Here is a 14,909-nt window from a genome sequence, read left to right as displayed (position 1 = left end):
AGAAAATAAAATATTATTGGGGATTTTAATGAGCAAGTTGATTTGACATATAAACTATGTAAGGTATTCAGCATCATTAAAGGTGCTGTTCTGTTCAGAATGACTTGTGCTTTAATTGTCTAGAATCTCATTTGACTTGCAACCATGTCAACATTTTTTTAAAAAAATAGGCTTTTATTTGTATAACCTATATTGGGGATCCCTAAGGTTTTTTGTGTCATGGACACTGACAATCATTAGCAGTCTGGTGAAACCTATCAACCTCTTCTCTGAATATAAATACATAGGATTATGAAAAAAAATCAATTATATTGAAATATGGTTATTAACATGTTTTTTTAAAAAGTTCACAAGACTCCAAGTTAAGAATTCCTAGACATTTCATTTCATTTTGTATCTTTCTTCTTTCTTCCTTCCCCAACCCTTATTTAAAAAAAAAAATAAAGGAGACAAAAAAAATCAATAAAATCTATCAGCCTTAAAAACCTAAAAAAGCATGCAGTGAAAAACATGTGCACCCATGAACCCTCAGATGCTTCTGTCTGATAATGATGATGATGATGAAGACATTTTAAGCTTTGGAATCAATTTTTTTCCAAAGTTCTCTTGCTTAAACTTGTGGAATGGTAAGGGTTACACATATTTCTTTCACAGCCTTTAACACAGCCTTGCCAGTGAAATGGAAACTATTTACAAGCTGACCAGGAGGTGCCTTGTGTTAGTGATGTAAGCATAGTAGTTTATGTTAAGATTTTTGTGGGAAAGAGAAGCGGTGAATAATGTGTTTTACTGGGGATTGGTGTAGGAAAATAAGAAGAGGCTCCTTCAGTTTTTGACTCATTAATTAATTTTTCAGGAAGTCTATCTTGTTATAAGGGCTTGGCAAGAAGTCGTACCACTGCCAATCCTTTACTTTTCTAAGAAAGAGGCAAATGACCCAAAACCAAGGCAGGCAACTTCCAGGCCAGCTCCTTGGGTCAATACACATTCACTTCCATGTCTCACACAGTCTGTGTCTACATTCCACAGTGTAATAATAGATGGATAACTGAGAAGTACTAAGTAATAAAAGTTTGGCTTCAGTTTAGGTAATGTGGAGTTGCTGGTGGTAAGTATTTATTAAGGGTTTACTATGTAAAAAGAAACATAAACTTAAAGATAAAAATAAGAAAGAAAATGTCACGTTGCACTGCAGAACATAAGAGAGGATTCAAAGAATTTTTTTTTTTTTTAAGAAAAAGAGGAGAGGAAAAAAAACTCAGCAAAACCAATTAGCACCTTAAAGAAATAACCTGAAAATGCATGCAGTGATCCCCACCTGTGGATTTTCTATGACTGCAGAGAAGTGTTTTCTCATTTCTTCTGTGGGCTGTCCTCGTTCTTTATGATTTTGCAACCTTTACTTTTGATGGTTTTATAGTGGTAGTTCTTTGTTTACCTTGTTCTACTTGTGTGTCTCATTCACTTGGCTCTGCATCAGTTCCTGTAATTCTTTCCATACTTTTCTTGTCACTTCCTACAGCTTGGTAGGGTTCCATCACATTCATATAGCACAGTTTGTTTAGCTAGTCCCCAGAGTATACTCATTTTTTTCCCCACTTTTTGACTATCCTAAAAAGTGCTCTATAGTTATTTTTCTGTACGTGGGGAATTTTCTTTCTATCAGTGACTTCCCTTGGGGAATAGAAGGGTACATTCTAACAAGTGAGACAACTTGTAAATGAGATACATAACATAGATACAGATATATAACTATATATAGTTTAGAAAGGTTTGCACAGAGATTTTTAAAAAAAATTTCAATATTTAAAGCTATCTACCTAGAAAATTGTCTAGTACAGTTATTATCTTAGAATTGCAGATAACTAGGGTTGTATTTGCAAATGGTCACAGGGTTCAAATCCTTCTCTGGCATTTCCTATATAACCTTGTGCAGTCATTTTGGCATCTCTTGGCCTCATCTGTAGAAAGTGGGGATTCACCAAAATGTCTGGTGAAGTCCTTTCAGGTCAGAACTTGTGGTCCTGTGATTCTGTGACACCAAATATATCCAGAAGTAAAAAAATAAAAACAAAAAAGCATTTCTAGCTGTGTGATAACCATTTCTAGATTTTCGATAAGAGGGATTGGATGGACTATATGATATTGAAGTCTGTTCTGTTCTTAAATTTATGACTCTTTTCTCCTTTAGAGATGCTGGTACTGAGGGGCTTCATAGAATGAAATACCAGATAAAGAAAATAAAATTAGTAGTGATGTGTAGGGTCATTGGGAGTGGTAAAAGATTGGATACTATGAGACCCAACTATATGTTGCACATAGCAATCCACATGAAGTTTGAGGATTTTTGTACTTTTACAAACATTGCATTCCAAGTACCTATTAGATCCTAAGGGATGACTCCCGGCTTGGCATTTAAAACCCTCTGTAGCCTAACTCCAGTCTACATTTCTAGATTTATTATGTATTACTCTCCTTCATGTACTCTAGTGTCTAGTGAAGAGCCAAATTGGTCCACCTGCTGTTCCCCCAAATTAGTAGCTTTTTGGGGTCCTCCTGCTGGTTTTTAATTTCTCTGCAAAGTGCTTTCAACAATAACAACAACAGCAAAAATTTGTTTTGTGAACTCCTACAGTAACTTAGTATGAATATTACTGCTACTTAAGGCTCCATTAAGGACTTTTTAGCAGGAATCCTGTGGGCCATTCTGGAACCACTAAATGGGAGCCACCAATCTATACAGAAGCTCATCTCCTCCTCTCTGTTTGATGCTGTTATCTCCCTCTTCATATTACCTGGTAATTGCTTATCAGTCCGTGCTTACATGGATCCCTTCCAATGGAACAAAAGGACTGTTTGTTGCATTTTGTCTGTTTCCATTTTGAAATGGAAACCATTTTGTTTTCCCTGCTAACCATTTGTTTTATGGTTTGAATACCATTTGTTAACTCTGGTAAGTGCTTAGTAAGTATTTGTTGAATTGAATTTCAGGAAGGTGGGTTAGTCTTTTTGCACATTGTCCAGCCAAATAAAACTTAACCTATGTCAACGCTAAATAACTCCCCCAATACTGACAGAGGCAATGAAAGTCATAGGAATCAGTGCAGCTGAAAGACTCAAAGGTCAGTGATTCAAAAACTCCCTAAAGCATTCAGACAGAAAGGGGGAATAAACCAAAAAAAACAAAACCCTACTCTTTTCTAAGTCTCTTGAAATCACCTTTATGATAGCCATAAAATTTTCTTGTGACTGGCAAAAGTACCTGGCTGTCATTTGTCAAGAACTTGCCTTTCTCAGCTTTCGATGTGTGCAACAGCTGTAGTTCTGTTCCAGGGGAAATATTGATTCAGCCTTGAATCCATTCTAGTAAACCTTAAATACACACAGGTGGCTTCAGAGTTACATCTCCATCACTGCCTCATTGAAGCTTGATTACTTTCAGATGTCTGTGGCATCCATGAAGTCTTCTCTGATTTCCCTTCTTTCCTTCCCTTGTACATAATGACTTTCCGTCTTGACCCTCGCGTAGCATTTGGTTCTTTGGCTTTCCACGGTTTCACTTGAATTTGTGTCTTATCCTTGTTAGCGCTTTGAAAGTAGAGACAATTTTATTCTTTGTATAGATCTTGTATGTACCTAACTTTTTACATATTGACTCCTTCACTAAACCGTAAAGAGGGCAGATAATGTCTTTTGCTTCTTTTTATATCCTCGGTGCATGACACATAGTAAGAACTTAATAAATGTTGATTGATTGATCGTTTTTATTCTGCTCAGCTAAAGTCAACAGACACAGCTTTACTTCTGAAGGTCCCTGAGACTCTCTTCAGAGTTTAGACCCTACAGTCGACAGGTGACTAAATTAAAATTTGTGGATGATAAAAAGAAGTCTTTCTAAAAAGAGATTATTTGTGATTTCTCTCCTCAATCTTTGGTTACCTGGAATTCCCCCTTGTACTATCCCTGTAGGTTTACTTTTAAGAGTTAATTTATAATTAAGTAATTCCAGTCAAATAAGAAGTTTAGGGTTCTAGTTACTTAAAAAGAGAAGAGCAAATTAAACAATATAAGTAATTGGAAAAGCTTTGAGATGAGGGTTTGAACATCTTACTGACTTTTCTGTAATTAGACAAACACCAGTGTAATTTGAATGATGTAGCAACCAGATAAATCTTGAACTATTTTTAAAAAAATTTTTTTTCAGTTAGCAAGTATTTACTTTGTCTCCCTTTTATTTCTCCCTCATTGAAGGGGTAAAATAATGACAAAACTTTTGTAATAAATATATATAGCTTGACCTGGTGTAAAAAAAAAAAATGCCAATTGTCCTTTTCTATAAAGGTACCAGAGTTAGGAGTGGGGATAATATATAATGAGAGGGAATGGTTATATTGGAGACAAGCCTCATGCCTAGTTATTATGGGGGAGAATGGCGTGTGACCCATATTCCCAATCTCACACTGATTAATTACATACGCCTTGGGATTATGTTATGGTAGGGGCTCCCCCTTTGAAGACCACTGTTTTAGATCATTGTGGGCAACTCTGGGAAATTTTAAAACATTGCAAAAAAAAAAGTCTCAGCATCATTCATCTTTTCTTTTGGACTTATAACTTTGGGCTAATTTCAAAATGATTTTATTCTCTTAAGTGCATGCGTGGGTGACTGCATCGGTTCGGAATGTCCAGTGTGTCACACACCTGCCTGGATACAGGATGTGAAGATAAACAGACAGTTAAACAGCATGATCCACTTATGCAGCAAGCTTCGGAATCTGTTACACAACACATCGGGTTCAGGTGAGAAGGATTTGTTAGGGTTTCTTGGTAAAAATGGCTTGCTATATTTACATGGCCACTTTGTTTGGATCACATGGAGGGTTCACACAAAGAGAACTGGACGAACTTTCTTTTCTCCCTACTTCCCCTCTCACTGTGCCCCACTCTGAAAAAAAAAAGAAATTTGGTTTAGAAATTTACTTCAAGAGGCATTAGAATTCTACAGTTAGTTTCCTGAAACAAAATTATAGGATGGTAATTTTTTTTCTGTGACATTGTTTGCTTCATTAAAATGTACTTTTGAGCAGTTTTGGACAAAAACAATTGACAGTGTTCTAGATCGTTTGGCATTTTTGAAGGAGAAGTAGAATCCAATATTCATTGTCATTTTCTTCCCTATTGAAATTGTAGTTGGCTGGCGTTTTTAGAATTGGTTTATTAACTGAATGTACACCTTGCATGTTTTCTCCAAAGAACTAATTAGGAATGAAAAGAAGGTAAGGTGATTGAAGTTTCCCAGTAATTGAATTTTGGAATCCTTGTTTTGTGTTTTTTTCATTTAACCAGAATCACATCCTTCCTTTTCTCTGTGAGAGAGTCTCTTCTAGACTGACACCTGCTGTGGTGATTGATATAATGGCACAGGAAAGCTGCTCAAGGCTACTGTTAACTTTTGTTCTTAAATTCTCAATGGGGTGCTTTTGTCCAATGCAAAATAAGAGGTTTATTGGCCAAAATAGCTTGATACAATGGAAAAGGTGGCATCAGAAGACTTGAGTTCGGATTCTGGCTCTTTCATGAACTACCTGTTGTCATTACTTTCACTATTGTGAAATGATAAATCAGCTCTCAAGCTGGAAGAGACCTTAGAAGTTAACTACTAAAGTTATTAGACCTAGCTATACTTCTGTATATTCTTGAGATGTTTCTCAGAGTGTGGACTCTGCGGTCAACATATTACTAGGTGTTTTTTGGGTTGAATTTTTTTTTTTTTTTATGTATGAGGAAATTGAGGCCCCATGGAGCTTCAGAAATAGAATTTGAATCCCTGATCATCTGATCCTCAGTTTTCTCATCTTTAAATTAGACATAATAATATCCATAGTAACTTCCTCTCAAGGTTATTCCATTGGCACAAATGAATAATAATTATGAAATGTTTTAGAGACTTTAAATGTCAACCGTTGTTGGCTTTCTGTTTGTGTTTCAAGACCCTATGATTTCATCACCTTTACTAATGTGGATCAGAATTTCTCTGAACCTTTATTTTTTGTAAACTGTCTTTAATGTGTTGCTAGGGCTGAAAAATGCGTCACTGATGAACAAGCCTCTGGTGATGATTTAACTCAAGCAGGTTGGTTTTCTGACAGACGCATAGTTTGTCACTTAAGAGTTTTTCCAGTTTGGATGGGATGTGTCTGGATTTATATTCCTCTCATAGCCTGGTTATCTATATTGTTATCTGAAAAGAGATTTCCCCTTTAGTCATAGAGCTAGCTAGCTCCACTGATGAGCTAGTTTTTTTTAAGATAAATTTTGATACCTTTTGTTTTACCTTGCCTTAACTTCCTCCTGTGTCCTTTTTCCTCCTCATCCCAGAAAACCATCCCACACAACAAAGAATGTTTTGTTATTTTTATTCTGAAGTTAACAAACATCAAAAATATCAAACATTTTCATAAGAAGATGTAAAGATTATGTAAGAAACCCCAAGTTTTTACATACAGCTTGTTCTTTTTAAAAGATTGTATTTATTATAAAGGATGACTCTCAAGGAGGGCAAAGTGGAAGGATACTGGGGAAAACTGTTGTGATGTGAAAAAGCCAACACATCCATAAAATTTATTTTTAAGAAGTATAGAATAAGTCCAGCAAGTTACTTTTAAAAGCTTCTTATCTCTTTTTTCCTGAACTTCATTTTATTTTTATTTTTTAATTAAATTATATTTCTTCAATAAGGAAGTCTGTCTTTCACTCATGCTCAGGATGAGAAACAAAGCCCTTATTACAAACGTTGTCGGGTAGAACAAATTTCACATTAGCTGTGTTGTCCTGTGTGTGTGTCTGTATACACACATATACATACAAATATGCACCCACATACATATGCACATGCATAAGCATGCATATACATATGCACATACACATTTGTGTATATATACATATGTGGAGTCTGTAAAAAGGAGTCAGTAGAGTATGTGTGTTCACATACACAAAATTTTATATATAATTTTTTAAATTAAGATCTTTTTGATGTACTGATTGGTTTTGTTAATTGTTTTTCTTCTTTTTAAAAAAATTTTCAATAAAATAGTCTTTGTCAAACTATTGTGAAAGACTTAGGTTGTAAACACATGTACACATATATTTCACAATGTATCTCACCAAGTCGGTGCAGATAATGAATCGCTATCCCTGGTACTGACTGAATGAATAGGAAAATACTGGATGATTTTTGGAAATGGACTATCCTCTCAGTCTTAGATGGAAGGTCTTGGTATCAGGTGGAGAAGGCACACACATAGCATATGAAAAACACTTAGCTGTATAAATCTAAGAGACATATATAAACACATACACACATGCTCCTCAGTCTTCACTTTTGAATTCATCATCTAGTCAGAAGACGAATAGTATGTTTCATCATGAATCCCCTGCAGTCATGGTGGTCATTTTGTTGTTCAGAGAGCCTAATTTTTTCTGAATTCAAGAATAAGCCTTTTACTTTTTTAAAAAAGAGGAAGAAGAGAAAAATAATGAGCAAAACCAATCAATACATCAGAAAATTCCTCAGATCTTGAACATGAACATTGTAATGATGAGATTTAACTGAGGGTAATACATTTTTCTTTCCAAAAGATTAGATTATGTTGCCCTTAAACAAACTCATGTTTCCCTGCCCATTCCTGGGTTCAGAGAGACTGCAGGTAGAAATAATGTTTCAGGACTATCCCCAAAGTTTTATGGTTTTATGATGGAAAACACTATAAAAGTCCAAGGTGGTGATATTTTAAAATAAAAAGTGGGTTACTATATTAACTAGAAATGATATTCTAGATTTGACTCTTCCTGTGTAATTCAATACACTGGCCTTGATCCAGTCCCTTCACTTACCTGAGTTGCAGGTGTCTGCAGGTGTAGCTTGAAGTGCATTGGACTGCACAACATCTTATTGACTGTGCTCACCCTGTGAGTCTATCAGCAGTAGAAGGACGACCCGGAGCTGTGTACACCTTTACTAAAATCCTCCTCATGGGTGTCTTAACCTCAGGCCCTTGGATAGATATATTCCAGAGGGGTAGTGGAGGTCTGTAAACTTGTTCAGTGCCGTCCCTATATCTGGATTCAGCATGTTTCCCAAATCTAGGACTAGAGACTTGATGCAAAGACATTGCCAGTGATATTTCTTGCTGGCAAGAGTGGTGTGTGGCTGGTTGTTCTGTCTGCATAGCTCACGTTGATTAATGGCCCTGTTGTGGTCTGAAGTTCTGGTCCTTTGCTTTACAGACGCCACAGTATTTTTTTTATTATTGTTGTTCCATTCCTTACTATTTAACTGATTTCAGCGCAGCCAACTGTGTGGCGTCTGTTAAACTGACAAAAGTAATTGTCAGATCCACGGTGAAGTAAAATGACCCTTAATGGCATGACAGCCGTATCAGTCAGCAAGCTTTTGTAGCTACCCCATTGTGAGCAGCAGGGAATGTTTCTTAAGGGAGGTTCACCACAGATGAGGGGGAGCCTGACAAAGTTTGCTTTTAAAACTTCAGAAAAGCAGATATTGATGGATCTCTGGTGCCAGAAACCTTGTTGTGTGTGACTTCTTCCCCTGGTAGGAAGCCCTTCCATCTAAGACAGAGGGGAGAGTTCATTTTCAAAAGTCATTCAGTATTTTCTATTCTTTGAGATGGCCAGTATCAGAGTATTGATCGTTATCTTCACTGTTGTGGTGAGATCTCTTATGAAATGAATTATGCTTTGCTGTTTGGTTGCCTCCTACAGTAGTTAGAACTGGATTTTAAAATTACATTTTATGTATTTTTCAGTAAGCAGAAGTCTGCCTTTTTTCTCTCCCACCCAAATGATACAAAAAAACAAAGCTTGTATTACAAATGTGTATAGTCAAATAAAACAAATTCTCATATTGACCATGTCCCCCCTAAATGTGCATGTGTGTATATGTACATAATACAGTAGCATTAGATATTATATATGATAATTACACATACTATCTAATGATATATCATTATACATTAAACTATATTACATATTTAATATATTTAATATTACACATATGTATATATTACATATATACCTTATTTTCATAGTGGGAATTTAATAAATGTTTCTTTACTTACTGTAGGTGCTTAATGCATGTTATTGATTGACTACTATCTTTAAGGTCTCTTCTGGTAACCACATCCTTCTACCTACCTTTTGACAGAGAGGTAGGTGATACACTCAGGTACAAATTGAGACAGATACAAACAAACACACACCACACGCACACTCTCTACCATATATGTATATATTTATGCAGATGTGAACACATAGATTATGTACACGTATGTACATACACACACCTCTCTACTTCCAAATATAGATGGGACCTGCAGAATGAATCCAATGGGATGGTCAAGGTTCTCTCACATTTTCTCCATCTTAAAAAAAAAAAAAACACAACAAAAAAACCTGTATTTGACAATTTATCTTCTAAATGAACCTTATTACTTGCATTTACTATAAAATATATAATTTCTGTAATTAAGGTGGGTAATTAGGAAGAACTTGTCAAATCATGGACATAGTATATGGCAGACTCAAGATAAAGGAGCCTGATTTATAGCATTGCTTTCCAGAATGAGCTTCTAAATGCTCAGGCAGATTTTCCTTGGTTCACTGTACTTTAAAGAGAAGAGATTGTCTGTCATAAATTTTCCTGACAGCCATTTATGGATAATTTTACCTTATTCTTTATAACATAAGCTGGCTTCTTTCACTAATGGCATTAAATTTAAAGGTTTGTTGTTTTTTTTTTTTAAATAAAAAAGTTTTCACTTGCTCCCTCTCCTTGTTTTAAATCAGAACTTGCAGGTGTTGGTCAGTTTCTTTTAAGCATACATCAATGCTGGGGGACAGTAAAAAAGATTAACTTTGATTATGCTTTCATAAGATTGCAATTTTCCCCTTTTTCCCTACATTTTCTAGTATGGGGAGAGGGGCTGGTCTTCCTTTAATGAATGTTTCATGTGTGTTGTGACATTTTTCCATAATAGCTGAAGGTGAGTGTGGTGTGTGAGTATATGTGTATGTTTTAATAGAGCTGAATTTTTCTCGAGTTAGAAAATAATCATTCTTCAGTGAAGCTGTTAATGTTGCACAGATGGTAGCAAAGCGCTTCTCTTTGATTTTTAATAAAGGACTAGTTTGTCAAAGAGATTTCTCAACTTCTGTTGTGAAACTCATAATGGAGAGTAATTGGAAAGGCACACAATGTTCATCGTTATACCCCTTTGATGCAGATTAATGATAGCTAAGCCACATTTTCTAATTGCCTCTCTTTCTCTCTAGTTTGTTATTGCATTACAGGAAAAATTTCGAAAAGTAACTCCCTAGCTGTCTGTACATCTCTGTCTCAGTATTTGATGATCTACCGTGAAATGAGTAGATTCAAGGAGGGCAGTGTTGTTTTTCACATCAGTAGTAAGAAACTTTGTTTTGGTTTTATGAAAAGACAGAACACCTGTTTGAATGGAGACACAGCTGATGAATAATCATGTATATATTACATTATTGCATGAATATTTGCTTATAAACACTGGTGCAGCTGTGAATAGCTTTGGTTGTGCACCCATAGAGTAGACTTCAAAAAAAAAAAGTTTTGCTGTTTCTGTCCAGTGGACAGATGACTGCAGGCCTAACAGTCAGGTTTGCCAAGGTGTTCTCTCTCAAAATGTCAAGATACACTAAGGAAGGGAGCATTGTGTGTGGGTCTGGGTCAGCTATGTTTTGGGTTACTAGAAGGAGACCTTGAGGGACCTTAAGGGCTTCTCTTCAGTCCCTCATTTTATAAATGAAGAAACTAAGACCTGTGATGTGAAATGACTTCCTTGCCCAAGGTCATACAAGGCAGCAGTGGGAGAGTTGGGATTCGAACCCCGGTCATCTCACTGGCAATTTAGTGCCTTTCTAGTACTACTCTGCTTCCATAGTGTAAGGGAATTTGCTTAAGAAATCTTAGCATGTACATGTCAGTTATTCATAAAAAATCCCGCTTATTACCTGATGAGTTAAATTAGACTGTAGTCATTAGATGAGTCAATCAGTGAACATTTATTAAGCTCCTACTATGTGCCAGGCACTGGTAAGCCCTGGAAATTTAAATTTTACTCCTGCTTACAGTTCTTTTAAGAGCAGTTGATTACTGAGTGGAGAGAACCTATTGTCCTTGTGGATTGAGGCTTTGAGGGCCTTTTTTCTGTAGGAAGGTCTCATTAAGTCTGTTTTAAACACATATGCAGGACTTTGGATAAGTATTAAGTTTTTTTGCATGCATGCATGTATATACACATATAACCTTTTCTATGCCTTTTGTGTTTATATATGTATGTGTGTGTGTATAATATACATATATATAACTTTTCTATATGTGTATATATATAACCTTTTCTATGGCTTTTGTGTATGTATGCATATATATGTGTGTATGTATACATATATAAAACCTTTTCTGTCCCTTTTGTGTTTGTATATATAGGTATATAGTTTTTCTATATTGTATGTGTGTATGTGTATAAAACTTTCTCTATGCTTTGTGTATGTATACACATATATGTTTACCCACACTTATATGTACAGGATTGCTAAGGGGTTAAATTCAATCTTTATAATTCTAAATCAACCTCCCTACCCCTTTAAAAAATATCCCAGGAACATTCTGTGTTTTGACCTCTTTTAAATGGAGATTTTATCAGAAGAGATTGCTTTTAAAGTCTTCTTATCAGTGGTGAAAAGGCCTTGTTGAATCTAGACATAAAACCTCTGTCTTTGTGATTCCCAATCCTGCCCCTTCCATTCCCTCCTTATACTTCGAATTTCAGGTTTTTTCATCTTGATAATTTTGTTTCTGTACCTTACATTGTATATAAGATGTTGCATGATACTGTGAGTAGGAAGTTGGTCCTGGAATCAATAATGAAGCCTGTGGCTCCTTTCGCAGAGGAATGTATGAAATAAAATAAATAAGATTACATAGGAAACCAATTATATTGAAAGAGTTATTAATAGATCAATAGCAGTAGATAAATTTACAGACCCCAAATTGGAGCCCCTGATATAGAATTTGGTATTTGAGTTGAGACTTCTATGAAGGAGACCTGACTGAGATTCTCAGACTTTGTGACTTTGGGTAAATTACTTAACTTTGCCATGCTTAGGTAACTTGCCTAAGACTGTAAATTAGGGCAAATTCTGCGTAGGTAGACAGAGTTTCTACACTGGCAGACTCTGATATTAAATGAATCCATGCTCCCCTGCTCTCCTCCCAATATAAACATATAAGAGAGAGAGAGAGAGAGACAGAGAGACAGAGAGAGACAGAGCTAGACAGATACAAACAGACTTGAACTTACAACTTCTTGGTAGACTACATTAATTTCTTTAAGATTTGGCTCAAAAAACTGCCTTCTACACGAAGCCCTTCCCAGTTCCCCTTACTCTTAACACCTTCCCTCCCTACAGTACTCTGTATATGTTTAAATATGCACATATTGCCTTGCCTCCATCCCCTCCACCCCAAATGCAAGCATCTTGGGAGCAAAGACTATTCAGTGTTTCTGTATCCTCAGCACTTGGCACAATGCTGGACACATAGTAGGTCCTTAAAAAAAAAATGCCTGTTGATTTATAGATTCCTGAGCCCAAGGCCAGACCTTATAGGACAATGTAGAATCAGAAGTGAAATTTGAAGACAAATCTAGACATCAAAACATGGTATGCATGTAGGGAGGGGAGATAATACATAGCCAGAAGTTTTATCTCTTATTCCAAGAAGACTTTTTTACCACAGTGATAAGAGGATTTTAAAAGAAGTTTCTTCTGAGAAACTGTCCATTTTTTACACATGTATGGAGATTTTTATCATATATATCATGTTTGTCATGTCATTTACATCAGATCACATTCCACATATTACCTATGTAACATTTTAATATATAGCTCCTGTATCATGTATAAATATGGCCAGAGGGGCTCTGTTTCATTGGAAATGTTGTTAGAAACCAGTTAGTCATTTTCAGTTGTGTCCAACTCTCTCTGACCCCATTTGGGGTTTTCTTGGCAGAGATGCTGGAGTAGTTTGCCGTTTCCTTCTCCAGCCTTTTTTTACAGATGAGGAAACTGAGGCAAACAGGGGTAAGTGACTTGCCCAGGGTCACATAGTTAGTAAGTATCTGAGACCAGATTTGAACTCAGGAAGAAGAGTCTTCTTGACTTTAGGCTTGGTGCTCTATCCATTGCACCTCCTAGCTGTCCCTTAGAAATAAATGCATTATATTAGGAAGATTGCTACAACTTAAGGCCTTCATATTTGCATTTATCCAAGAAAATGTTTATGGAAGAATGGAGGAGACCTTGGGTCTAGTCGCATCTGCTAACTAGCTAAGTAACCTTGAGCAGATCACTTAATGTACCAGGGTCTCCATCCATTCATCCGTAAAACTAGGAGTATTGCTCTAGACCAGGGGCTGGGAAATGTAAGACCTGCTTCCAAGAATGGTTTTTATATTTCTAAATGAAGTTTTATTACATTTGAAAGTGTAAAAATCATCCTTGGCGCCATGACCCTAAAAATGAGGCAGTGGGTAGATTTGAACTAGTTATTTGTTGCCTGTTGTTTTAGATAAATAGGATTGTAGATATAAAGCCAGAAAGGACCTCAAAAGCTAATGTGTTCCATCTTTCCTCAAGGTAAGTTCATTAACACTAAAAATGACCAGAATTTAAGAATACTTCCTTGAAGGATCAAGCAGACTTGTGTCAGTTGACAATGCCAAGTCCTCTTTCTGTTGTTCCCCAAGGTTGCAAGTTCCAGAGATGAGATTGATCCCAGGGATTTTTTTGTTTGTTTGTTTTTTTGTATTACATTACCTGCTGAATCCTCTTAGAATTGTAAGGTTCAATGATACTGTGTCTCTGAGTTGTATTATCTTTCTCCCTCCTCTCTTTGTACTCTGCAGGGTAGACAAATTGCACTTCTGATTGCTCACACATGACAGACATTCCAGTTTCTCTCCCCCATACCAGGAATGCATGCATTCCTTAACCTCCTCCACTTACAGCCCCGTTTCCTCCAAAGCTCCACTCACACAATGCCTTTTCTGATTTCCCTACATGCTAGTATCCCTTGATCAACCTTGTTTTTTTTTTTGCCTATACTCAGATCTGTACATCTTGCCTCCCCTGATAGAATGTAAGCTGCCTTGAGTCTTAGACTGTTTTGTTGTTGTATCCCCACATCTGACACACAGTACAAACTTAATAAATGCTTATTTATTGAGAAATGATATGGGTGTATTTTTGGAGGATTTTTGCTAGGGTGAAGATTGAAATGTGATTTTCTTTTTCAAGTATAGGCTCAAGGTCTTGAGCCTCAAAATAAATTAAAGTGAACTTAAAAAAATGTTTGGGAGCAAGTAGGTGGTGGCAGTGGATAGAGCAGCACCAGGCCTGGAGTCAGGAGAATCTGAATTCTAATTTGGCTTCATACTCTTACTAGTAGTGAGACTCTGGGCAAGTTACTTAACCCTTTTTGCCTTAGTTTCTTCATCTTTAAAGTGAGCTGGAGGAGGAAATGGCAAATCATTCTAGCATCTTTGCCATGAAAACCTCAAATGAGGTCATGGAGAGTCAGACATGACTGAATTAACTCAACAACAACAAGCAAAATGTTGGGGAATTTTTTTTCTTTTTGGACTTATGGTATATGTACTAGGTTTCTTTAAGTGCCTGATGCTTGTTGTTAAGATTTTGATAAGCTTAGGGAATTTTTATGAGTTAGATTTTTTTTTCTGTTTGAAAAGCAGTGTGCCTTCTGTAACTTCATTTAGAAAATGAATACTGTCACTGATGTT

General features: G+C 36.1%; 1 protein-coding gene across 1 annotated transcript in view; it reads left to right on the top strand.

Annotated features, from left to right (window-relative positions):
- Nucleotides 1-14,909, top strand: part of BARD1 (BRCA1 associated RING domain 1) — a 134,353-nt gene that overhangs the window by 21,168 nt on the left and 98,276 nt on the right. Inside the window, exon 3 of the mRNA XM_072617501.1 lies at nucleotides 4,652-4,800. Within this exon, the coding sequence (XP_072473602.1) occupies nucleotides 4,652-4,800 (149 nt within the window). The remainder of the gene's footprint in view (nucleotides 1-4,651; nucleotides 4,801-14,909) is intronic.

The sequence above is a fragment of the Notamacropus eugenii genome, chromosome 6, assembly GCF_028372415.1.
Source record: "Notamacropus eugenii isolate mMacEug1 chromosome 6, mMacEug1.pri_v2, whole genome shotgun sequence".
NCBI lineage: Eukaryota > Metazoa > Chordata > Mammalia > Diprotodontia > Macropodidae > Notamacropus > Notamacropus eugenii.
This window is presented reverse-complemented; position numbering and strand designations above follow the sequence as displayed.